The 24,649-nt window shown below is 47.0% G+C and overlaps 1 protein-coding gene across 3 annotated transcripts; it reads right to left on the bottom strand.

Moving 5' to 3' along the window:
- Window positions 1-4,880: 4,880 nt before the first annotated feature.
- HDHD5 (haloacid dehalogenase like hydrolase domain containing 5) lies at window positions 4,881-24,649 on the bottom strand. 3 transcript variants are annotated; one of them, XM_043540232.1, is made up of 8 exons: window positions 24,498-24,649; window positions 17,372-17,575; window positions 15,946-16,058; window positions 13,885-13,978; window positions 13,279-13,312; window positions 12,861-13,035; window positions 11,668-11,856; window positions 4,881-11,013 (listed from the first exon to the last, which is right to left on the bottom strand). In XM_043540232.1, the coding sequence occupies exons 1-8, from the start codon at window positions 24,507-24,509 to the stop codon at window positions 10,638-10,640; spliced, it is 1,197 nt and encodes a 398-aa protein (XP_043396167.1). In that variant the 5' UTR covers window positions 24,510-24,649; the 3' UTR covers window positions 4,881-10,637. The 3 variants fall into 3 exon arrangements, with proteins under 3 accessions (XP_043396167.1, XP_043396162.1, XP_037733687.1); XM_043540227.1 differs by lacking the exon at window positions 24,498-24,649 and adding an exon at window positions 21,153-21,585 and having other exon boundaries at window positions 4,881-10,968; XM_037877759.2 differs by lacking the exon at window positions 24,498-24,649 and adding an exon at window positions 21,153-21,543.

Raw genomic sequence — 24,649 nt, 5'->3', positions numbered from 1 at the left:
TTACACCCGAGGTTTAGAAATAAACAAACAAAACTTGGCTGTAAAATTTTGCTGTGCTGGAATAGGATACCTATTCTCTGATAGTGATTGTCAGCCTACAGAAAAAGACAATTCCCTTTGTCTCTGCTCTGGCCCCAAATCAAAGCAAAAAACCTCCAACTACTTGGAAACCTGCTTACCAGCAGCCCAAAGGAAAAAAATTCCTTTTCAAACCTGTGCTCCTTGTAAAACAAAAAAACAAAAAAAAAAAAATCAAAATCCTTAAAAAAAAAAAAAAAGAAAAAAAAGAAAACACACCCTGCCACTTTTGTCTCCAGGCACATGGGTAGAACACCCCCCCATTTACTTTTAGGGAAAAAAAAAAAGCTTCTGGTTTGCAAAGACTGTGAATTTCCCTGCAAGAGGTTAAGTTCCCTGCCTCCAGGCAAAGAAAACCTGCAGTTCACAAAGATAATCCCCTTTTGTCCCTGCTCTGGCCCCAAAGCAGAAAAAAAACTAGCTGCTTGCAGTTGGACCTCCTTTCCAGCAGCCCCAAAGGAAAAAAATATTTTCCTTTTTAAAATCTGTTTTTCTGGTTCAAAAAATCTCAAATTGATCTCAAAATGATTTCAGGTTAGTCCCACCACTTTGCCACCATGTCAAGGTTCCTTCCCCACTCTGAACTCTAGGGTACAGATGTAGGGACCTGCATGAAAACCTCCTAAGCTTACTTTCACCAGCTTAGGTTAAAACTTCCCCAAAGGTACAAATTAATTTTATCCTTTGACCCTGGATTTCCACTGCCACCACCAAACTTTAACTGGGTTTACTGGGAAACATAGTTTGGACACGTCTTTCCCCCCAAAATCCTCCCAACCCTTGCACCCCACTTCCTGGGGAAGGTTTGGTAAAAATCCTCACCAATTTGCATAGGTGACCACAGACCCAAACTCTTGGATCTGAGAACAATGAAAAAGCATTCAGTTTTCTTACAAGAAGACTTAATAGAAGTAAAGGAATCACCTCTGTAAAATCAGGATGGTAGATACCTTACAGGGTAATTAGATTCAAAACACAGAGAATCCCTCTAGGCAAAACCTTAAGTTACAAAAAAGACACACAGACAGGAATAGTCATTCTATTCAGCACAGTTCTTTTCTCAGAACCATTTAAAGAAATCATAATCTAACACATACCTAGCTAGATTACTTACTAAAAGTTTTAAGACTCCATTCCTGTTCTGTTCCCAGCAAAAGCAGCATACAGACACAGACCCTTTGTTTCTCTCCCTCCTCCCAGCTTTTGAAAGTATCTTGTCTCCTCATTGGTCATTTTGGTCAGGTGCCAGCGAGGTTACCTTTAGCTTCTTAACCCTTTACAGGTGAAAGGATTTTTCCTTTGGCCAGGAGGGATTTTAAAGGGGTTTACCCTTCCCTTTATATTTATGACAAGGTTTTTGGCATTAGTGACTAGTATATCACTTGCCTGAAGTGTCCAGCACCAGTAAAAGTGGTTTTCAGTCCCTGGATGTTTGGGATCCTCAACTGAGATAAGGACATCAGTAGCTGGGAATACTGGTAGTGCTTTTCCTCAGCCAGTGAAAAATTACTGCCTATAAGGTGACATTGGCCTCAATCACTTATGTTAATGGGACAAACTCTGTTATATCAGGCCAACTAGTTACAAGGATCCATCTATTAGCAGCAACTTAAAAGAGGGCAAATCCTGCTATCCTGACCTCCTGTACCTCAACTATTAGCATAGTCATGCATGTAGCTGTATTCATGTTGCAGCTGAACTTTGGTCCATAAACAGATTCCATAACAGTGTAACTGGGTAATAACTTTTAGTCAGGTTGTGTCTGTGGCCACCATAAGCCTGATTATGATATTACTTTACCTGAGCTACTTATGGTTCTGGTCATTCAAGATGTAAAAGGCAAAAGTAACACGTGCTTATCATGGAATTCCCTTCTCACCACCCTTAAATCTAAAGTAATATTTCCAGATAGTGGACTTGGGCTGTTCACTTAGTTTATTCTACAGAGTCCACAAACCTTGAAAAGGCAGCGAACAATGTCCAGGCAGATTCTTTGATCAGAGTTTTGTTCAATGACACAAATGTCTTAGTTAGCACTCAGTTGGGCATTATGTGTGCTGTAAGGGGCATAAATCTCACCTGGGTCTTACAATTGCCTCCAGTTCTGAGAGCAAACATGACAGAGTGGCGTACTTTGACTGGAATCAGGAGATCCTCTGTACATTCCCTCCGATACTGTTGGTTCAGGAGACCTGCAGATCAGACGGGATGGAGCCAAGGTTTTGTCTCTAACTATAACTATTCTTGGCAGCATTGTTTTCAAACAACGTAGATATAATGTTAGCACCGCTTTCTAATATACTGGCGCTTTGTCTTCAGATTAGGGTAAGTGTACGCACCTGAGCATGAATTTTGTCAGGCTGACACCCTGACTTTTGTTTCGCTGACAGGCTTGATGATGATTCTTCAAATGGCTACGGGCCCTATTGAAAAGTGAGAGCTTTTGACCCAGTAAATCTCTATTGCTTTTAATGTTGCTAGCTATTATACTTTGAACAGTGAGACCTGTGTTTTAGTTCTACCAGTTGCATGGGTTGTGAATTCAGCTGCCACTCTGAAAAGCTCAGTCCACCAGTCCTCACCCACCTTGCAATAGTCTAGTTTATTGAAGGGTACCCCATGTACCGTTAGTGTTGCTTGAGGTAATTGCTTTGTCTTGATGGCTGCACCAAAGGCATCTGGATGTTCTTAGCAATGCACTTGCTAAGCAATGCACTGTGCTATGGGTACCATGCGTTGGCTATATTCATTTAGCTGCCCTGAAGGTATTGCCTCCAGTGGATGGATCGTTTTTGCCTTTTGATTGGAGTTTTGTTTCCCAAAGCTTTTGGGACTTGTGGTCTGCTATTCGTCAGAGCATCTGTCCCATACACTTGGCTACGATGAGGAACGCTCCAATTACCATTCTGGTGGTAAGCGGACAGGAAGACTAAAAAGGTGGTACTAATAAGGGACCTAGTGAAATCCCTTGTGCAAGGGGGCTGTTGGCCCCTTACTGAAACTTTGAGGGGATGTTTTGGTTGGTCCTCTCCCAATACCAGCAGAAAAGGGCAGGGCCAAAGACGAGTCAGGGCCAATGGGGAGAAGCCAGCACTCCTAGTCAGTAGGATTGACACTACAGGTAGGCCAATGAGGAAATCAACGGCCTGTCCTCCTGTGAGCTGGGACTTCCCTAGCAGGGCAAGGTAGAACCAAGATGGGTGCAGCAGCCCAGAGCTGAGCTGGGGCAAGTGCAACAGCCCAGAGCCAGAGGAGCCAGGGAGAGTGCAACAGCCGGGGTCAGAGCAGCATTGGGGTGAGTCTCCAGCACTTGCAGAGGGTCTGGTGCACTGGTGTAGGGAGAGAGGAGGAGATAGGCTCCTTTGCCAGCATCTGTCAGAAAGCATTAAGTGCAGAGCCAGAGTTGGATGTGGCCTGACCGGAGGCCAGAACTGACGGTGGAGAATGGGGTCTGTCACATAGAGCCCAAACTCATCCTGGGGCACTGCCGTCACAGCAGCACGTTCAGGTCCAGGAAGAAGACACTGCACGCTGTTGTTACTGTAAAGTTTATTGCACTTTCGAGATTGCTGCACTGACCCTTACCCAGGCCATTTCCTCACAGTGCTGATGCTGCAAAATGCTCTTTAATCCCAAAAGAAAGTTTTGGTGTAACTGTAAATCAATTGTATGTCTGTTCAAATGAACTGCAGTGATTGCAGGTTGAAAAGGTAACAAGGGAGTTAGAAGTATCCTGGATTAGGGGCGTCCACATCCCTGACCACAGAGGGACTGAGGTAAATGCCCAGGAAAACCCCTGGACTCGGTTCTCCGTATGTGGTCAAAGTCCTGTTCACATGGGGCCAGGAGGGAAAGTCAAGGTGTGCAGGTACCGGGGTGAAGGGAATTGGACCAGGGACTCAGATCCTTTCATTACTCAGTTCATCCAGGGTACTGCGTACATAGAGAAATTCCTCTACTATGGTGGGACAAATCCCCTGCTTACACATGGGAAAAACAGAAATGGCATTCTCAATCTCAAAAAGCAAAATACGTCTGTGGTCAAATCCTTGAGCACTGCAGGGTGAAATACAATAAGCTAACTGTTTCCCTGGTGATCCAGTATATGACAAAATTCCTGGTGCAGCACATGGAGGTGGTAACAGTTCTTTAACAGCAAGCAACAGTAGCATGAAGCACATAGACTAAATTTTAAATAACCTCCATGCCTATCTCTTCCATTTTTAGCAAATTTCAAATTATGGCTAGGGTGTCTGATTAAAACTGATACCAAACCCAACGGAAGCCAACAGCTGCAAGCAGGTTTTAATAAAATAGATATTGCAACTGCCTAAAAATTACCATGTTCAGGCTTCACAATTATGTGGGAAGTAGGAAGCAGAGGGCCCCAAAAGCCCTCTCCCTCGCTCCCATCCCTCTTTAGTGGGAGGGCCTGGCTTTAGCAAGGGGCAATTGTTTCTGGCAAAATTCAAGAGGAAACAAACCAGCTGTTTTACTTCTGGGAAATGAGATAAAACATGCAGAAAGTAAAGACCAGGTACTAAAATCCTAATTATGTCTCTCAAGGGCTGTCAAAAATTGGGAGCTTGAGGAGGGAAAAATGGAAGAGGCTACACTGAATTCTGAGAGTTTGAATTAGAGGAATCACATTTAAAATGCAGCAAGCGTGGGATGAGAACATTGAACAATGATTCTGTGATGCACATTTGACACTGCAGTTATCTGATCAATTCAAATGTGCAGGATGGAAGCCTATAGGCTTAGGTATAACAATTTTCACCAGGCCAGTAATAAAATATAAAGATATTTCAATTGATTTATTTCAAACACTGAAAATATGTCACCAAAGTGCTCATTCTGTACTGTAAAGTCATGGGTACAGTCATTTTTGCTATAGACAGTACATACATGTAGCAATTTGTTACTGAGTTAAACTGAAATGATTACAGCCTTTAATGAAAATGTGAAATGCCATGATTATGCTCCAGACTTTTTTTAAATTAGTGCGTGCACTTATTTATGAATAAAACAGGTCATAACAGGCCTGGCGTGTTTTAGAATTGAGCCTAGGCCGAGGCAAAAAAATGAAAGTTAAAAAGGCCGGCTATCTCATTTTATCCATTCTAGTTGACAAGCGGGAATTTTTTTTTCTCTTACTAGTCTTTGTTTTATTAGATTAATGTATTGCTTGTGAAAGATAGGGGCATAACACTGAAGTCCTCTCTTTAGCTATGTAACAGATGCACTACAGCTGCCCTTTCTGGAAGTTTCCTCCACTGCCTTGCCAATGTGCCTCAACTCAGACACAGGAGGCTTGCTTCTAGGGATGAGAGACAAGTTCAGGCTTCACGTTCATGCTCTTTTTGTTGCCGGTCTCACAGGAGGTTGCTTACTGTCAGCAGAGACGTTGTTTTTAGTGATAATATTCTTGTGCACTAGGACAAGACTCATTTAATAAAGGCCATTGAACAGGCTTCTGCAATTAACAACTTGCAGTCACTGTCGATATAGGCCAGTGGTTCCCAAACTGGGGTTCGTGAACCCTTGGGGGTTCACAACATGTATCAGGGGGTTCTCAGAAAAAAATTCTGTAATGGTGGACAGAGTTGTTCCTGAGGACCCCAGGCGCCAGCAGCCTGAGCCTTGCGGAGCGTGGGGGCCGGCAGCCTGAGCCCCGTGACCATGACTTACTAGCAGAACAAGTTTAAGCTTTATTGTAGTCGTGTGTTGTTTGCTTGGACTGCTCAAGACCCGAATGCTTGTGGGAGGAACTCTTTATTTGAGTTGGCTTCTTAAATACCTTCATGCTGTTTCATGTCTGGTACTCCTTGATGAAACATGTAGGCTCAATTGAAGTGATATGAGCAACAAAAGTGAAATCTTGGAAGAGTGTTGCCATTTTCATAATGTAATAAAATTAATACTGTAATGATAAATAATAATATAATAATAGTGTGTAATAAGCTTGTCATGAAAAACCCAAATTATTTCCAGGATCACTGCTTCTATAATTTATGCTCAGGTAAGGGAGAAAATCCCTGGAAATATTCATTTTTAGGAGGGGTTTTCGTGAGAGTTGATATTTTCGTGAAAGGGGTTCGCGGGTTGTTAAAGTTTGAGAACCACTGAGATAGGCTGATTTGAACCATTCAGCTAGAGCTGAAAGACTCTGCATCCCATTATTGTCAGTCTTCTGAGGCATCCAGTTTTCTGCCATTTAATTGCTTCAGTAGTGACTTCTAGTAGTACTTCCACCAGCTTCCACAGCATAACCTAGATCACTACTACCAGGGGGGAAAAGATGAACCTCATGCTTAGGTTAAGCATTCAATAAGGAGGCCAGATAGAAGATGCCAAGTTTATGCTTAAAAGCATGTGACCACCTCAGCGAATCAACCATCAGGATTGCCCAACATTCTGAAGCAATACTTCTTTTGCTCAGTGGGAGCCAGCTGCCAGAGGACCCATGGGCTTTGCACATAGATGCTGAATAGAACAGTCACTTTTGGTGGAAGGAGTGGGAGGGTGTTGAACAGATGAAACAGACCCAAACTGCTCTTTGACTATTACAAGCTGAAGGTTTCTACATATTGGGAGCCCAATCCTACTTCTGTCACCCATTAGCTGAAGTTGGAAGTGATTGAGATTTGGTCTTGTTTGAATTAGTAAACTGGAGTGGTGACAGTGAAACATAAGGTTAAGGTGCATATAAGTGTGTAATTTGTTTGATAGTTATAAGAATTTAAATGGTTAATAAAGATGGTTTTAAGCGGTTAGAGCTAGGGAAAACAAAATGGTGTTGTAAGCAGTCACAGTCAGAGAAATCCAAAATGGAGGTCTGGTCAACCAATAGCAAACAGGCAGGCTGAGGCAATACAAAGGTCGCTCCAAAACCTGAGAGGAGGGGTTAGGCAGAACACAGGTCTTCAAACAGGTCCAGTATAATTGACAGAGAAAGAGCTTGAAGCTGATTGGCTGATAATGATAGGGATTAAAGAAACAACCAGTCAGAACAGATCAAAATATGTATATAAGGCAGGGAGCTAAACTGACAGGCTTTAGCTTGTTGTGAGAGAGAAAAGGTAGTGGGGGGTGTGTGTGTGGGAAGATGGTATTGGAGTAGCTAGAACCAGGAAAGAAGGAAGACTACTAAAAGAGCTAAATTACTAAGAAGCAAGCAACAGAAAAGTACCTTTAATTAATATTAATGCTATTTTGATAGAGCAGAAAGACCAGTTGAAATGAAGAAACATTAAAGTAGTAAACATAAGGACATATTCTATGTAATGTATAAAGGTGTATGTATGGAATAATAAAGCTGGATGACTGTGTATGTGTTTTATTGTTATATGTATAGTTTTAATGTTTAAGAACTCGTGGTCAGCATTTGGCTATCACAAATAGAACATAACCATTTAGAGGTGTTTTCCATTTGCAGGATATTGCAATTTTGGGTACTTCAATATGCATCTGTGCTAACAGAATTTTATGTCTTTGTTAAAGGGGGTGGTTTATTTCTTTGATCTATATTTTAGATCTGCTGTGTTTTCATTATGTGTTTAGAGTTATTGTATTAGGAAATATTGTGTTAAAATAAAGATTTTTTTGTTTTTGAAGAATTACTGCTTAAGTGTCAATCCTTCAAGCAGAAGGCTGTATCTGTGTCCTCCCAAGGGTTAACTGACTGTTCTGGGGAGTTCCTCGCAGGTTGAGTAGAAGCCCCCTGGTAAAATCCTGGCAATTTCTGAGCTATCTCCTGTTACCTCCTGAACCAGCCAAAACTGACTATTTACTGATACAGACAGGCCATTACAGCAGTGCTTTAGGTCTGATTTTGGGGTAACACATCCATCTCTTTCATCACCTAAGACAACAAAAGATACAGCCATTCGATTTCTGTGACCAGATCCTGGCCTGAGTTTGGTGAGTGTACAGAAAGGATTTAACAAACCAGAGTTGGTTCAAGGTGAAGTTTAGAAAACATTGTATCTTTATTTTTTCTTGTAACCATTTCTAACTTTAATGCCTCATTACTTGTACTGAATCTCTTTGTAAGTAAACTTATTTTATTCTTTAAAACTAATCCAGTGTTGTGGAATTGTTTGGGTAACTTCATTGAAAGTAGCAGACTGTTGGATGTTGATCACCTTAAAGGGGTAACTGACATAAAATATTGGACTGTCCAGGAGAGGGTTGGACAGTGCAGAACATGTTTTGGGGGGGAAATCTAGGACTGGGAATGTGTTGGGATCGCCCTACAAGTAGTGACTAAAGCTGGTAGAAGCTGGTGTTGCTGGCAGGCTGCTGGGGTCAGAGCTGCTGGACCAGGGCTGTGGCTATACATGGGCACTCAAGGTGTGACCTGCATGCTGTTTGTGAGGACCTCAGGTGGGAAGCTACAGCAGCAAAGTATTGTGAGGCACCCCAAGTTACTAGTCAAGTGGTAACACAGCTCCTCACTGGTCTGTATTATACCCCAAAGTATTACAGTAACCAAGGGGAGAAGGGAAGAAGAGACACACACACTACCTCTTTGCAGGGTCACTGACAGAATACACAGCTTGCTTCAGAGACTACAGCCCCCTAAATTAGTGTTTCAAGTAGAAGGAAGGAGGCTGGTACCCTGTACAATCCTACTAGGCTAATCCAGTGTTACCAAAGAGGAGCTATGGAAAAAAAGGTGCTCACAGGAAATCAACAAACCTGAACTCCGATATTTTAATTGAGAACAAAATATACTTATAAAAAGATCACAGCTTATGCTCTGCAGGAGTGGCTGCTTAAAATGGGTACGTTTGCAAAGAGACACTGGCCCTGAATTCTGATCTCATTTAGTGGTGTGAGTCAGTAACTCCAGTGATATCAACAGAAGTGCACAAAAACTAGAGACATCAGTCAGGCCTCTCCACTTGATATCAAGAATCATTTGTGGTGGTGCCAGGGTGGATCACATGAATTTTTTCAAGGATTAAAATTAACCTGTTTCTGAGCTGACATCTTCCATAAAATCATAGGACTGGAAGGTCATCTAGTCCAGGCCCCTGGACTCATGGCAGGAGTAAGTATTCACATTGAGTTTCATCTTGAGAAATTTTCACAGATATTCTTAATGATTTTTAATGAACAGACAGGCCTCAAACTCTCCCCTAACAACAAGGGCTAAGAAACTGGAAGCAAAGTTAAAGCAGGGTCGGGCACTGCTGCAGCAGCATTAAGCTGCTAGCCAATCCAGGAGTAGCACTGACAACTTTGGAGAGCACTTCTCTGCAATTTGGGGAGAGGAAGAAAAGGGAAAGAGAATTAGAGTTTACAGGCATCCCTGAGGAGCAAACTACATCTAGGAAAAAAAGTTCTGCATTTAAAAAGCCCAGAGACCAAAACTAGGAATGGCCAGAGGCCCTACCTTTGGCTGATGTTTATGGCTCCTCTCCCAAAGGGCAATTAAACAGCTCTGCCTAAGTAAATGGGTGACCTATCACAGCATCCAGCAATGCAGGGCGGGCTTGAGCTACTGACCTAGTTCCCAGGGACCCTCCCTGGAAGCAGAACCAATGGGGGAGAGGGCACAGTAGGGGAGGTTTCGTCACTCTTATAGATGGTGCAAGGGTCCATTCTGGTATCCCCACTGACCCTATTAGGGCTTCACAACTTAGTGCTGCTGCAAAATGCTGCTTCCTTGCCTGTGGTAGTTTATAAGCCCAGGTTAATTCCTAGGCATCTTTGGAGCAAGGCTGCTTGTGCTCCCCCTTAGGAAGTGGGAGAGGGCTGTTGGCAATCAGAAAACGTGTTTAAGTTACGAGATGATTTTAATTCCACCTTTGGCACTGCACCAAGTTGCTATGGCTGCCTAGGCTTTCCTATGAGCTAAACTACCACAGCTTATGTTGCTAGGGAGCCACGAAAGAGAGGCGAGGATGCAAGAGGCAAAGTTTCTGATCCAGCACAAGGCCAATGAGAACCCAGGTGCTATATCAAGACAACACTATGTGCACTCTCAATCCCCAGACAAACAGGGGTAGTTAGCAGGCCAGGGCATCAAAGCACATTTGGAAGAGACATTAACCCTTCATTATCAATTTCACCCCAGGCAGAGGGTCAGTACAGAGGCCAGGCTCCACTTACATCCTACTTAAAGGTTTGTATAGGACAGAACTGATGCATGGGTCTGTGATGCTTCCGTCCACCTCCCCCGACCCTGTGTAACAGGGATAAGCCTCTCAAGCACTGAGGGGGTTTGAAAGAGGAAAGGACTCTAGTTGACCAGAGCTTCACAAAAACATGGGGGCAGAGGTGTCAAGGATGATCTATACCATCCTGTCCCCATTACAGTTTAATGCACAGGAGCAACAGCAGTGTGTAAACATGGACCTGGCCAGATTAAGATTGATACCCTGCTAGTAACAACAATAGACTGACCAACTGATATTAAGACAAGGGACGTTTAACATCAGGCCCCAAAATGCACTGGGAATTTTTTCCCCCACTTTAGGACAAGTTAGGCTTGGAGATCCCAATCCTCCCCTCCCGAACCTTGATGACTAGATTTTGCCACTCCCATTTCACTCCTGGCTCCAATTCTCCTTCTTAAAGACAAGCTCCACAGCTTCATTCACATCCTCCACCACATAAGATGCTTCCACTAGGCTAGGGTCAAAGCGGAAGTCCCGGTGCCCATGGAACACAGTCTCCATCACGCTCTCATGTGGGTCAGTAGGCACATCTCCGTGATGATTGTAGACCCCAGTGCAGACCAGAATTGACTTGCAACTCTCCAACGAGACATACAAATCCTTCCTCAGCTCTGAATGGCCCTCGCTCCGGGGATCCGCCATCCCCACACTCTTCTTCACCTCAGCCTGGGCACGGGCCTGACCCGCAGCTTTGATGTAGCTGTTGTAGAAGTTTGCACCGTAGATGTCAGACATTGGATTATCCCTGTGCATGGCCATCAGATGAGGGAAAATCAGTTATTTCACAAGTTTGACTTAAGCATAGGCAGGCTGGGATGGGTCCAGCATAAAGGTGGGTGGGGGGAGGCAAGGAATGAGCTAGAGTCAGGTACTTACATAGAATTGGGCAGGTCAGATCAGTGGCCTGTCTAATCCAGCACACCAACTCTAGCAGCAGCCAATGCCAGATGCTTGAGAGGAACATGATAACAGCCCTGAGTCCAGCCCTTTGCACAATGCTGGTTACGAGGAAGATATTCCTTCTTGTTCCCCCCTCCGCCCCCAAAGAATGTTTGATGGGCCTTGTCTGAAGTGGCTTTAAAATGCAGTTACTGGCTGGTTGATGCTATTACACTGATTTGAAATTCCAGAGGTATGCTATGTATCTCAACCACATCCTGCAGCAGTGACTCAAGCAGGCTGACTATTCCATGTCTATGGAGATGCAGGGAGCCATGGATTAGTGACCTTTTGTCCTAATGCAGTTCAGATCAGCATTTAGAATAGGAAGCTCCAGAAATGCCTCAGGAAGTGTTTTTTTTGTTTGTTTGTTCGTTCGTTCAGTAATTCCTCATAGAACTCTGCCACAAAAAATAGGGCTGAAGGCCCCTAAGGAAACACACAGGAAGAGGTATCTTACCCAACAGCATAGAGCCTGCAGATGGAAGATGGCCACCCTCGTCTTTCCACCTGCTGTTTGATCAGATACTCAGCGTATTGGTAAGTGACAATGCTGGGTTTGCCGATCAGGGCCTCATACTTCAGCTCCCTGCCAGTCACTTTTTTGTAGATGTTCTCCAAGCAGACAAGAAAGGTGCCATGGCCAAATCTGCCCCAGAAAAAAGTGTCAACGGTGCCCCCTGGCCCTTTGACATTTGCACAAAAGCCATTATCCATCTTACGGCTATGATTATCTCCCAAGAGAGATGAAACCCTGATCCACACCTACATGCAAATAACTTGAAGACAGAACAGAAGTCCCCACCTTGCCATTCCCTTAACCTTACACCTCTGAAACATCCATTCTTTTTAATTTACTTGGATATTAAACTTGCAGAGAATCTACCCACCCCCCAATACAGAAGCCCCTCCAAAAAGTGTGCATGACATGTTGATTCTCATGCTTATCTCATGTGTTCCTCATTGTTTGAGACCATCTTACTAACTACTAGACATTGGAATAAAAATCTACCCTCAGACATATGAATGGCTTAGAGACACCAGCAGCTGCAGACATGTATCCAAGTTGCATACTGGGCCAACTTCTGCTTTTTTTATTATTATTAAATTTTCCATTTGGGATGAGATGTCTGGTGCTTAGGCTTGACTCCAGGGTGGTGGATCTTTTGGAAAGGTGTGAAATGAATTCAACCAGATGGCCCAGTTTATGCAAAAAGGAAAGAAGAGAAGAGGCTTTTTGCACTTAAATAAAAAGTGCCCATTTTTTTGTTGTCTCAACAACCCAAAAAGGGTTGACCTTCAGAACTGTGAAGTCACCGTAATCATAGTCCTTGATGCAGAAAGCCATCCTTGCTAAGTATGAAGGTTGTTGGGTTTAGCAGTACCTGAGTATCTACTCGGACTTAAGCAACTAAATTTAAAAAGGACCAATATTTTCAAAATTGGGCCAAGTTCCCAATGTAACTTCGAGGTCTCTCCAAATAGTGCCACCCTTTCAGACAACATTAAAGAAACAAATATATACTGTAACCCCACTAAAAGGTCTCCTAGCCACATTACAGAGATGATGTAGATTAGGTCTCAAGCAGAGATCATCAACAGGGTAGCTAAATAAACTAGGCAAAAAGTGACCTTAACAAATATGTTTTTCACCTTGGCATCTTGGCTTCTGCCATCCACAAAAGATCCATGTTGCAGGCAAGGACAGGTATATGGGGATATGGCACTGCTGCCAGCTCTGCCCCAGGGTTCCCGTTGCTCAAGAGGACATCGATAATCAGCTGCAGGCTCGTCTCCCACCGGACCGGCTCCCCAAACAGAATTATCCCTGAAACATTTAAGAGATACTGTACATGGAAGTTCAGAACAGCCACCCATTCAACAAATAAAATAAAAAGCACTCGGTCCACTACAATATACTTCTTCTGGAAGGGGACAGATAAACAGTGTGTACTACAGCATCTGAATCAGTCATTCCGTCAGGTGTCCTGTCACTAAACGGCTATCCAGCTGGCTTGGCTGAACAGCAAGCAGGATAATAGTACACACATGGAGAAAGCATAGCACTTACCTTCTATGGTAGGGAAGTCAGTGGTCAGAGGAGGCTGCCAGAAAAAACAAGCAAGGCTGGGTTAATAATACAAAACTAAACACATTTGGTATTGACATAATGTGTTAGTAAAGATGAGAGCCAAGAATTTCCGGAATGACTACTCATTTTGGAAGCCCACATTTAGAAGCCTTCAAGGTTCTGATTTTTCAGATGGGTGCTCAATACTTGCTGAAAGTCGGGCCCCTTTAAGAAGTCTTAAATTGGCCACCCCACATCCACCCCACCAAAAAAAAAAGAAAAAAAAAATCACTAATCATTCTTGAAAAAAATGAATCTTGGTTGTAAACACTAGGGAACAGTGAAGAAATACTGTGGGGAAGTGGGTATGTCAAAGCTACTGCAGCTCTAGCCTCTTCCAGCAGAGGCCATTGCAGAGAGCTGTGTGAGAATGCAGACCTCCAGGGAGCTCAGTAACAATCCCAACCTCCCCCAGCAAGAGTCACTCTAATGAATGGCGTAAATAGGGCTAGTTATAGATGATCTCGCAGCTATTCTATCAAAGGCCATAACATACAAATGCTATAATCCCAGGTCACTCAGTCTCACAGACAGGTTGATATTTACCAGCTCCTTTGGTCTACGGCTTTGATCAACCATGTCCAGCAGGGGAAATGCCTTCCTCACATCCTGTATGGTAACCACATTCCGGAACCCCATACTGTTTCAGACAGTCAAGGAAGGAAATAGAGCCTGCTCTTTATAGATTAGGTGCTTTTGTAAATCAGCCCATAAGGAATTTAGAAGCACAAGTCTCAGTGACTTTCAATAGGACTTCTGCTCCGAAGTCATGTAGATGATTTTGAACAGCTCACCCCAAAGTTGGAAATCCCATTACCCTATAAGAGCTGGGTGATTTCCTTCCCCTACAGAGTCTGCTTGAAGTCCAATATTGATTCAGGACATTACTGGAAGACCATCCCACAGCACCAGAGATGACAATTCAGAACAAATCCATTCACGGCAACTTCGGAAGTCTCAAGTCTCCAAAGCACAGCAGGACAGTGACTCTCAGAAACACTAGAATAGGAGGGCTGCAGATTCAGACCTGGTAAGGGTGCAAATTCACTGACTTCAGTGGAATAGCATGTGCCTACATCAACGCAGTGTGGCCTAGTAGGTCTAAAGGTTAAAAAGGAAAAGCCTGTGGATAAACTCGTGCAAGAGAACACATGGAGGAGTCTCCGTCACTGACGATTTATAAATCAAGATTGGATCTTTTGCTTTAAAAAAAAAAAAAAAAAAAATGTTCTAAGAATTATTTTGGGGAAGTTCCATGGCCTGTGTTATACAGATCGGGCTAGATCAGAGGTGGGCAAACTACGGCCTGCGGGCCACATCCAGCCCGCGGGACCGTCCTGCCCAGCCCCCGAGTTCCTGGCCCAGGAGGCTTGCCCCTGGCCCTTCCCCTGCCGTTCCCCCTTCCTCACAGCCTCAACTCACTGCGCCGCCAGCGCAAAGCTCTGGGCGGCGGGGCTGTGAGCTCCTGGTGCAGTGCAGCTGCAGAGCCCGGCCTGACCCAGTGCTCTATGCTGCGCAGTGGCGTGGCTGGTTCCAGCCGGGTGGCGCGGCTGTTGCACTGCCAGCCACCGTGCTCCAGGCAGAACGGTAAGGGCGGGGAGGGGTTTGGATGGGGTCGGGTTGAATGGGGGTAGAGGTCCCAGGGGCAGTCAGGGGCAGGGGTGGTCAGTGAGAAGGGTGGTTGGATGAAGCAGGGGTCCTGGGGGGGCAGTCAGAAATGAGAGGAGGGCTTGGATGGGGCAGTGGGGGGCAGTCAGGGAACAGGGAGGGTTGGGCCATGCCTGGCTTTTTGGGGAGGCACAGCCATACAATTTCTGAAACCTGACGTGGCCCTCAGGCCAAAAAATTTGCCCTTCCCTGGGCTATATCACAATGATCCATTCCGACCTTGGGATCTATGAAAGAAGCTTACCCATCAATAGTCTCTGGTAACCAGACAGGTGCAGCAGAGGTGGAATAGATTCATAGATATTAAGTCCAGCAACCATTGTCATCATCTAGTATGACCCTGCATAACACAGGGAAATTCTCTGACCTGTTAAACAGCACTGGTAGCTATTGGTCAGAATAGAACAGATATATTTTGGCAAAGCTTTTGTGGGTGGGTTCTAGATTTGGAGCAGCACAGGGCGTTAGAGATCAGACGCATCAGCAGAGTTGGGGGAGCCAGGGAGAGAGGAGAAGAGTACACGGACAAAATTGCATAAGAAAAGATTGCACAGCACTTGCCTATAATATGCCCGACTGCTGCCTGGCATGGACTGCATTATAAAAGATTACAGAAGCTAGGAGTCTTGCACCAATCACAGTAAAAGGGAGGCACGAAGCATGGGCTGTAATGAACCCAGTCAATGCAAGAAACAAAACAGACTACAAGGGTGCATCCAGAAGACAGACTGCAACATAGTCCAAAGTGTCCCCTCCCCATAAGGTGCTCAGAATAAATCAAAAGACCTTTTTCTGCTCCCCCACCTCCCGCAGGATGGCCACACGAGTATCCCAGTACGTATCCAGATATCACTGCTCCCCAGGCATGGCCAGCACAGCACAGTTGTGAAGCTCTGATGGGACAAGCAGGGTCCACAGCCTCAGAACTGCAAAGGATACTTCCTGGCATTCTCCTCCACCGGACCCTGCCCAGACACCAGCATACACTTCTCATGGAACTGATGGAAGAGACGCAGGGGGCTGTGGGAGAGGATCACTTGCTCTGGAGACACCTGCAGGAAGAAGAAGAGACCACAGGGTCAGCAGGATGGAAGCTCTTTCCATTCTCCACACAGCATTCAGCTGTTACCCACTTTCCCCTCATTTCATTTGTAGGAAAAAAATGAAAACACCAGCCCACACTGAGGTGGATGATCAGGGAAACCCACAGCCACAGGCCAAGTTCCAGCTGGTTAAGCCAACACAGAGAAGAACTCTGCATCCACAACCACCACCCAAACCAACATGCACACAGATAATACTCTCTTCTCCACTGTATGCTATTCACCATGGCACTAGGAGCAAATTCTGAAGTGGAGCTAGACCTCTGAGAGCAAGGCCTCCACATGTTCCATCCCACTGAATATCCTGGCCTAGAATCAATCCAGCACCATCTTTTGATGGCCTTCTTACCAGACCCAGATGTCTAATGAACTAGGGACCATCATCATTTAGATCGAAACACTGGGGTGCTTGGCAGTGTAGGGACTGAACACATAGGGCCTGCCCAGAGGCGCTTAGTCTAAATATTCAGCCACTATCCTTCTGAGCCTGGTGAATTAAAACACAGCTTTGAGAACTAGTCTGGATTGAACAGCTTTAAATCTTTGGACTCAATGGGCTGATTCGATTGCCCCAGAATTCTAAGTTGGAGAGTATGCCTGGCTACCTTGCTCCACTGGGTCTTACCTGCTACTCCTATACAAGAAACATGTGGATGAATTAGCTCAATGGTAAGGACAGAACTGGCAGCAAGGCAGTGCTGATGTCAGCTGTGCAGCTACATTTGGACTTGTTTTGTAGCAGTAAAATATCTCCTTCCTCCAGCTCAGACATGATATTTTCAGTTACAGACACTGGGATAGGTGACTGGCCAGCTCAGGGAAGTGAAGCTGGGACACGAAGTCTTTTGACAACTAGTCAGCACACTGTCCCCAGCTGATGGCTGTTTGCCAGTGTGTATGAAATGTGATCTCAGACCAGTTTCAAGTGACCAGCTATACATTGCACAAGAACTCATTTCCCCAGGGCCTCTAACTGGCTCTCTTGCTATTTAAATGCTTAGTTTCTAATTTTGACTAAACTTGGGTTCTTCTTTTAGCTTTGGTTTTCCAATCCTATAGTGCTGAAGAACGTTATATAAAGTGAATGACTGACGACAATGAATTCTCACTGAGCTCCTGCTAGGGGGACACAGGATTTCTGCTGTCCAAATGAAGAGTCTCCCGCACATGTACTCAGCGTCTTTTTACCTGTGTAATTTCAATTTAAAACCCAAGGCCTCCACCCAATGCCCCAGGACAGAGGAGGTTGATTCTCTTGTTACCTCCAAGCCCAGAGCATCGGAGAGTTCCTGGGCCTTGACATGCTGTAAGCAATTCCCAGCATTTGTCACGAAGACTACTGGCACCCGGAGCTGTCCATTAGAGTCTATCAGTTTCCGGAAGGCCTTCTGGGCAGCAGGAATCACATAGCGGCCCCGAACAAGCACTCCATCAATGTCAAACAGGAACCCAAAGGTCGGAGGACTCTGCAACATAAACAAATTTATAGCAATTACCACAGCACTGGGAAAAAAAAAAAAAGAGAGAGAGAGAAAGGAAGAACAAAGGTTTGGTTTTTTTTGTTCTTTTTTTAAATAAAGTGACCAGCTGCTCCTAAAAAATCCAATGGTGGAAAAAAAAATGAAAGCTAAGAAGGAGTATTATTCCCAACCTATCCCATGCAATAACACTCATCCAATCTCACATGCCAGAACAGGCTACCCCTCCCCCACCTTCAGAAAGAAAATGCCAACATGTGTAATTAAAGGGAGGCAACGTAGTCCAGTTTCTGGAAGTCAGGAGTCCTGGCTTCATTCCTGACTCTGCCACTGATCTTCTGTGTCAGGCTGGCCATCATCTGTGCCTCAACTTCTGTATTTGTCAAATAGGGCTAATGATACTTACCTTTGTGAGCACTTTGAGATCTGTGGATGAGAAGCCTATATAAAAGAGTCGCATGTGTTATTAACAGAAATGAGTCTGCACCCCAACACCACCAGGTCCATATCTCCCAATTAGGGGCTAAGTGAATAGATCCCATCTCTGTGGTTCCAACCCATCACTGGCTTTTCCTTATTATGGCAGAGTGATGCAAACTGATTTGGATTGCACCATGTTCTGCTCTTACAGAAATCAAGGAGAATAGAGATAAGATGGTCCAGAAGCATGACTACATTATACTTGCCAGTCCCAGATCAAAAGCTCCTTCAGAAAACAAGCTGCCATGTGTACCCTATATCCAGTTGACTACCCAGGAGTCTGGCTGCCCCTCTCCCAGAGCATCTTGCCCAGAGCCAGCTTTAGGAACATGCAAAGTAGGTGGCTATTTGGGGCTTCCTGCAATCCAGCATAAGTTCTGTCAATGGGGCATTGATTCGGTCAGAAAGGTGAGAAAATAAAAGCAGAGCGAGCTACAGTTACCTTCAGCCCAGTTCTATGGACAGTTCACAGCTGTTAATGTGTCTGAATGCATGACACATGACAGTGGCACCAGTGCCCATCCACTATTTAGTGCACAGTTCAGGTTGCACTAGGGGCTGCATAGAAGCAGCCATCAGATTGCATTAGAACAGCCCAGCAACCACAGCAGAGCACTGAGAGGCATTTTAAAGAGCGCCGTTCATTAACATCTATATGTTCCTTAAGGGGCAGACAGTGAGTGAACGCGTTCCAGCATCCCTGTTAGAATTCTGCTCTACAAAACAGGATCAGGACAGGAGCCACTGCCCCCCCATGACTTGTGACCTGCCTCCCTCTCCTCCTGGTACAAGCTACGAGTCAAACAAACAAAAGGAAATATTTCTTCACACAAATGCACAGTCAACCTGTGGAACTCTTTGCCAGAAGATGTTGTGAAGGCCAAGACCATAACAGGGTTCAAAAAAGAAGTAGAAAAGTTCATGGAGAATAGGTCTATCAATGCTATTAGCCAGGCTAGGCAGGGATGGTGTCCCAAGCCTCTGTTTGCCAGAAGCTGGGAATGGGCAACAGGATGGATCACTTGATGCAGGTGTCGGCAACCTATGGCACACATGCCAAAGACGGCAAGTGAGCAGATTTTTAATGGCACACGGCTAGCTGCTGGGTCCCAGCCGCCGGCCCCGCTCAGCCCACTGCCGAACCCAGGCTGGGACCCCAGCAGGCAGCAGCGTGCCATTAAAAATCCTGCCCGCCCCGGCCCGCTCTTCTCCACCCCACCCCCCCACCGCCAGCGGGGGCAGGGTGAAGAAGCTTGGTCCAGCAGGCAAGGTCCCCCCCTCCCTCACCTCTGCCCCCAGCATGCTGGGTTCCTGCTCCTCCTCCTCTCCCTCCCTGCCACTGATCAGCTGATGACTCTTGTGAGGGAGGGGGAGAGGCAGAGCCCTAGAGCCCTCCGAGCCTTGAAGAAGATGGGTGGAATCAGGGAATATCCCCTCCAGCCCCCTGCCATGAGCCACTCTGGGCAGGGTGCTGGGAGCACCCCCACAACCCTAGTACACACCCCCAGCCCTCTGCCCTGACCCCAGCAGCCCCCTCACACACATTCAGCCCTCTGCCTTGACCCCTGCACCCCCCATGACCCCAGCCTTGACTCCAGCCCCCCCACACGCATACCCAGCCCCCCCACACCCCATGCCCTGACTCTTGCACCCCTCACATTCTCACCCCCACCCTGAGCACCAAACAGGAGCTCCTGCACCACCACCCCCATTCCTACCTGCACCCCTCGCACCAAATGGGAGCTGCCCAGGTAAGCACTCCACACCCAAACCTCCTGCCCCAACCCTGAGCCCCCTCCCTCATTCTAGCTTCTGGCCAGACCCTACACCCCAACCCTCAGCCTGCTCCTTCACCCCCAGCCCTGTGCTCAGTGCACTCCCACTCTCAGCTCAGTGCAGAGAGAGAGGAAGAGAATGGGCTAGAACCAGGGAGAAAGAATGTAGGCACCCACTCTATGTGGGCAGGGCCGGGATCCCAGACTGGCAGTGGGCAGAGCGGGGCCGGCAGCCGGGACCCTGGCTGGCAGGAGCCAGCAGACGAAACCCCAGACCAGCAGCGGGCTGAGTGGCAGCAGGCTGAGCCGCTCAGCCCACTGCCGGCCTGGGGTCCCGGCCGCTGGCCCCGCTCAGCCCACTGCCGGCCTGGGTGAACAGAACCCCAGGCTGGCAGCGGGCTGAGCCAGCCGGCGGCGTAAGATCAGCATTTTAATTTAATTTTAAATGAAGCTTCTTAAACATTTTGAAAACCTTGTTTACTTTACGTACCACAATAATTTAGCTACATAATATACAGACTTATAGAGAGAGACCTTCTGAAACACGTTAAAATGTATTACTGGCACACGAAACCTTAAATGGAAGTGAATAAATGAAGACTCGGCACACCACTTCTAAAAGGTTGCCGACCCCTGACTTGACGATTACCTGTTCATTCCTCTGGGGCACCTGGCATTGGCCACTGTCAGAAGGCAGGACACTGAGCTAGATGGACCTTTGGTATCGCCATTCTTATGTTTTTGTGGACATATTCATCTAGTGTATTTTTTAGTCAACAATTAGAGGAGCCTCTTGTGACGATTTTAAAAAATACAAATAAACCGATGAACTATTTCTGCTTGTCCCAGGACCAGGAGAGAAAAATCACGCGCCCTACTCCTACCCGTTGCCATAACTGGAGCTTCTGGCGGCTTCGCAGGAAAGACTGTACCGGTATGTATGGAGCCGCTCACACCGTAAAGCACTTCACAAACCTGCACCAGCGGGGGAGGTTTCGGAGGCCCCTGTGACACAGCTAGAGAAGCCGAGGCACAGACATGGGGAGTGTGCGTGGCACGGTCAGGAAGTCAGCCGAGCGGTCCCACTCCCTGCGCAGGCCACTAGGACCCCCCACCCCATCCCTGTGGGGGGGGGGGCTCACCCTCTTGGCCTCACCCACCGGCCGAGCCCCACCAAACAGCGAAGCCAGCCGAGCTCTTGCCCTCGAACCAGACAGAGCCAGCACGATCCGTAACCCCCCCCCCAACCCCGCTCCATTATCTGCCCCCGCAGGCTGCAACCCCCAGCGCGCGCCCAGCGGGGCTCTTACCTCACTCACCCCGGGGGCCACCCCGCCCAGGCCCCTGCGGGGTCGCGGGGGCGGCGCCCAAGGGACCCCGCGCCGCCATCGCCTCACAGCAGCGGTGCTCGCGCTGCGCAGGCTGCCCAGACCCATCCGCCGCCGCCGCCGCGAGCAGCCCTTCCTCGCCCCCCCCTCCCCCGCCGCGAATCAGAAGATAAGAACGGGGGGCCCCAATCAGGGAGTCAGACTCCCTCGCGGGGGGTTGGGGGGGGGGGGAAACTACAGCTCCCAGCATGCCTCACAGAAGGCGGTGCCGGTTCGCTGGCTCTGGGCGCAAGGTATCACGGTAAGTGGCCGTTCTATTTCCACCTCCGGCCAAGCGGCGGCTGCATGGACGCTCGAGGACTCCATTGCCCAGAATGCAAAGCTCCCGCTCAGCGCCGGCGGAAAAGGGGGTTTCCGTCCTGGGGCATGATGGGTACTGTAGTTTTTATACAATAGCTTCGCCTCAAGCCGGCGCTGGAGCCTGCTGTAGAGGTCATTGGCCTGGCCGCGCGGGGCGCGCGCCCGCGGCTGCCCCGGCTAGCTCTCGCGCCTGCGCCCTGGTGGCGGCTGCGAGGCCTGTAGAGGCTAAAGAGCCCCACCCCCACAGCGTGGGTGGCACAAAGCCTCTTGCGTCACAGTGCGGTGAGGTGACGTCTCCCCGGCCGAGACCCTCATGGTGTCACAGGGCAGCGCGGCCTGGCGGGGCTGGCCTACCCGGGCTGGACCTCGGTGGTCAGGGCGCCCCGAGCAGCCTTGTCACCATTGTTGGCCGAGATAGAAACACAGACAATGGGGGGGGGGAGGTGTGATGGGGGTGCGCCCTGAGCGCCTGGCATTGGGGGCACACAGAACCGCAGGCGGTGGGGAGAATGGGAGAGAGCCTCGTCTGAGGAGCAGGGGAGGCAGCGGGAACTGGGGGCACACAGAGCCCATGGCAGAGAGGGAGCGGAGGTGGGGGGCACATAGAGCCTGTGGAAGAAGTGGGGGTTGCAGGGAGTCCCTGAAATCGAGAGGGGTGGGAGGATGGCACCCAGGGAGCTTGTGGGGAATACTGCAAGTAACCGCAGGTATGTGCAGTAAGTTCAGCCGACAGAGGCAACAAAACGTGCCACCCTCAACTAATGAATAATTTCATTCTCATCACCATGCCCAGGGCAAAGGGCAGCAAGTAGACTTTGTGACCGGGCTGGTAATTTTTCATGATAATTTTGAAAATCTAGTATAAAAAGTTGCTTTGCAGATCCTGGCACATCCATGGTAAAAAGCAGGTTGAGAACACTGCTTATTTTGGGACCCATTGTACACCACGTTCTAAGGGCAGGCCAGTTAGGAGTTCTGATACCCCACAGCAGATGTCTCCTCACCACCTGCAGAGATCACCCTGCATTTCATTCATGCCAGGAATTCAGACACAATGTTATTTTAACTGGCCAGCAGGTGTCACTTTGTACCACAAGAATACAACCACTGATGCATTAATAAGGTAATAGAAGTTGGAGATCACAGTTAGAGAAATTAGCATACTGTTGGCACTCAAACAACAGGAAAACAGAAAATGCCCACCCGTTAACTAAGTCCATACCCACTGCAAGTCACCAGAACATACTGAATGTTAAATTTATATAAATGATCTTAGCAAAAGGCCACCTCTCTGGAAGGGGTAGCAGAAAGAAGCCCAAAGTGCTTACATTTAAGACGGGGATATATTTTTAATAGTTTATAACAAAAATTGAAATGTTCTTGTTGTCAGTTTTTCAAGTCAGCCGAGAGGACAGCCTCAGAATCTTTAATTTTCTATTGGAGACACATATGGTCCCCAATAAAATTACAGGTTCAGTAACCCCAGGTTGAAAGGGCCATTTCCTCCTAAGATATATTAATATTTTCCATTTTGTTAAAGAAACATTCGATTGGGTACATATATTCTAGACCCAGGAATCAGGTCAGTGAAAGTGGCTGGTATTGGGTAACACTTTCTTGAAGCTTCTAAATGCTGAAGTGAACTAGGGCCTTATGTTCAGCACAGAAGGGCGGGTGCTGGAACCATGTTCTAGGGGCAGATGTCTTTATGCTCATTATTCCATATGACTAATGCAGAGATCAGCCTTTTGTGCAATGGGGATTGGGGCTGTGATGGGGGGGGGGGGCTGTAGGGGAGAAGCATTGCTCACTACAGAGTTATTGCATTTGGACAGGCTCCCACAAATAATGTTTGCCCTCCAGCCAGTTACAGCAAATGTTCCTGTAAAGATGGGAAAGGAGACTTTACCTATTTTTATGAATAAGATTATCCAACAGGCTGAAGTTTGCATGCCAGTCACAATAATTTACTACAACATGGCTGCCAAACAAACATCTGCCCCTCAACACACTCCATCCATTGGTTGCTGAATCCTGATAGTTGCTGGTGCTGGAATTGCCATACCTTGATTCTCTCATCTCTGCACTAAATTCCTTCTGGATAAATTCCCCTTCACAGGGTAGCATAACTCCAATGAGAGGGTTTTTTTTTCCTGTCGGGCGACTTTGGCCCTTTATCCTCCTTCCCCACACAATACAGCTGCCAAATTCAAGCTCCCACTCCACAGCACCCCATCACCGCTACCTTCAGAGTCCTCTCACTTCCACCACCCCACTGGAGCACCAGACCTTTCTCTTCCTGCTCCACCCATCACCACATTGCCACCAGTGCACTGATCCCATTTTCCCTTCTTCACTCTCAGCACCAGTGTTTAAACCCAGATTTCTCTTTCCAGGGCTGGCTTCAACAACAGACAAAACAACCAGTTGCTTGGACCCCTATTTTTGGGGCTATGTAAGGTCTGCAACCCAAGTGATTGTTCTATAGCAGAAGCAGTAGGCATAGTAATACCCACCTGTAGATCCTTTCACCTGTGACCACCATGCCCTGTTAGCCTTCTGGCATCAGCCTCAGAAGAGCCAGCATTTACAGCCTGATTGCCTCCTCCCACACACTGGCTCTAATGACATGAGTCCCTACCAGTGGTAGGACAGCCAGCTGCCTTCTGCCTCTCCTCCTCTGCACAGCCCTGCATAGCTGCTCAGCCTGCACCATGCTCATCTAGTGATGGGAAGTCAAAGGGAAAGAAAAAATATACTAAAACGTATTTCATATACTGTAATGACCAATGGGGAGGGCATTACCAGAAACTAGTGACCAGCCAGAATAGGTGAGGGCCCACACCCATTGTCTTAATAGACAGAAGATGCTTGACCCTCTTGTCAGTATTGCAGCTGTAACCCCTGAAAACACAAAGTTCTTTAAAAAAAAAAAAAAGAGGGGGGGGGGGGGGAAGAAATAATTACCTGATTAGACATCGCAGGGCTTGTTTGCTGCTTGTTCACATGACTATGAGATTCTCTTCAAAGAACTGGTCTTTTCCTAGCAGTGAGAAACTGATACAGTGACCAAGGCAAGAAAGGTTTGTTCATGTATTGAGACAGGCTGAGTGGTGGTT

Source organism: Chelonia mydas, chromosome 1 (assembly GCF_015237465.2).
Source record: "Chelonia mydas isolate rCheMyd1 chromosome 1, rCheMyd1.pri.v2, whole genome shotgun sequence".
Taxonomy (NCBI): Eukaryota; Metazoa; Chordata; order Testudines; family Cheloniidae; genus Chelonia; species Chelonia mydas.
The sequence above is the reverse complement of the archived record's forward strand: the minus strand, read 5'-3'. Positions and strand labels throughout refer to the sequence as shown.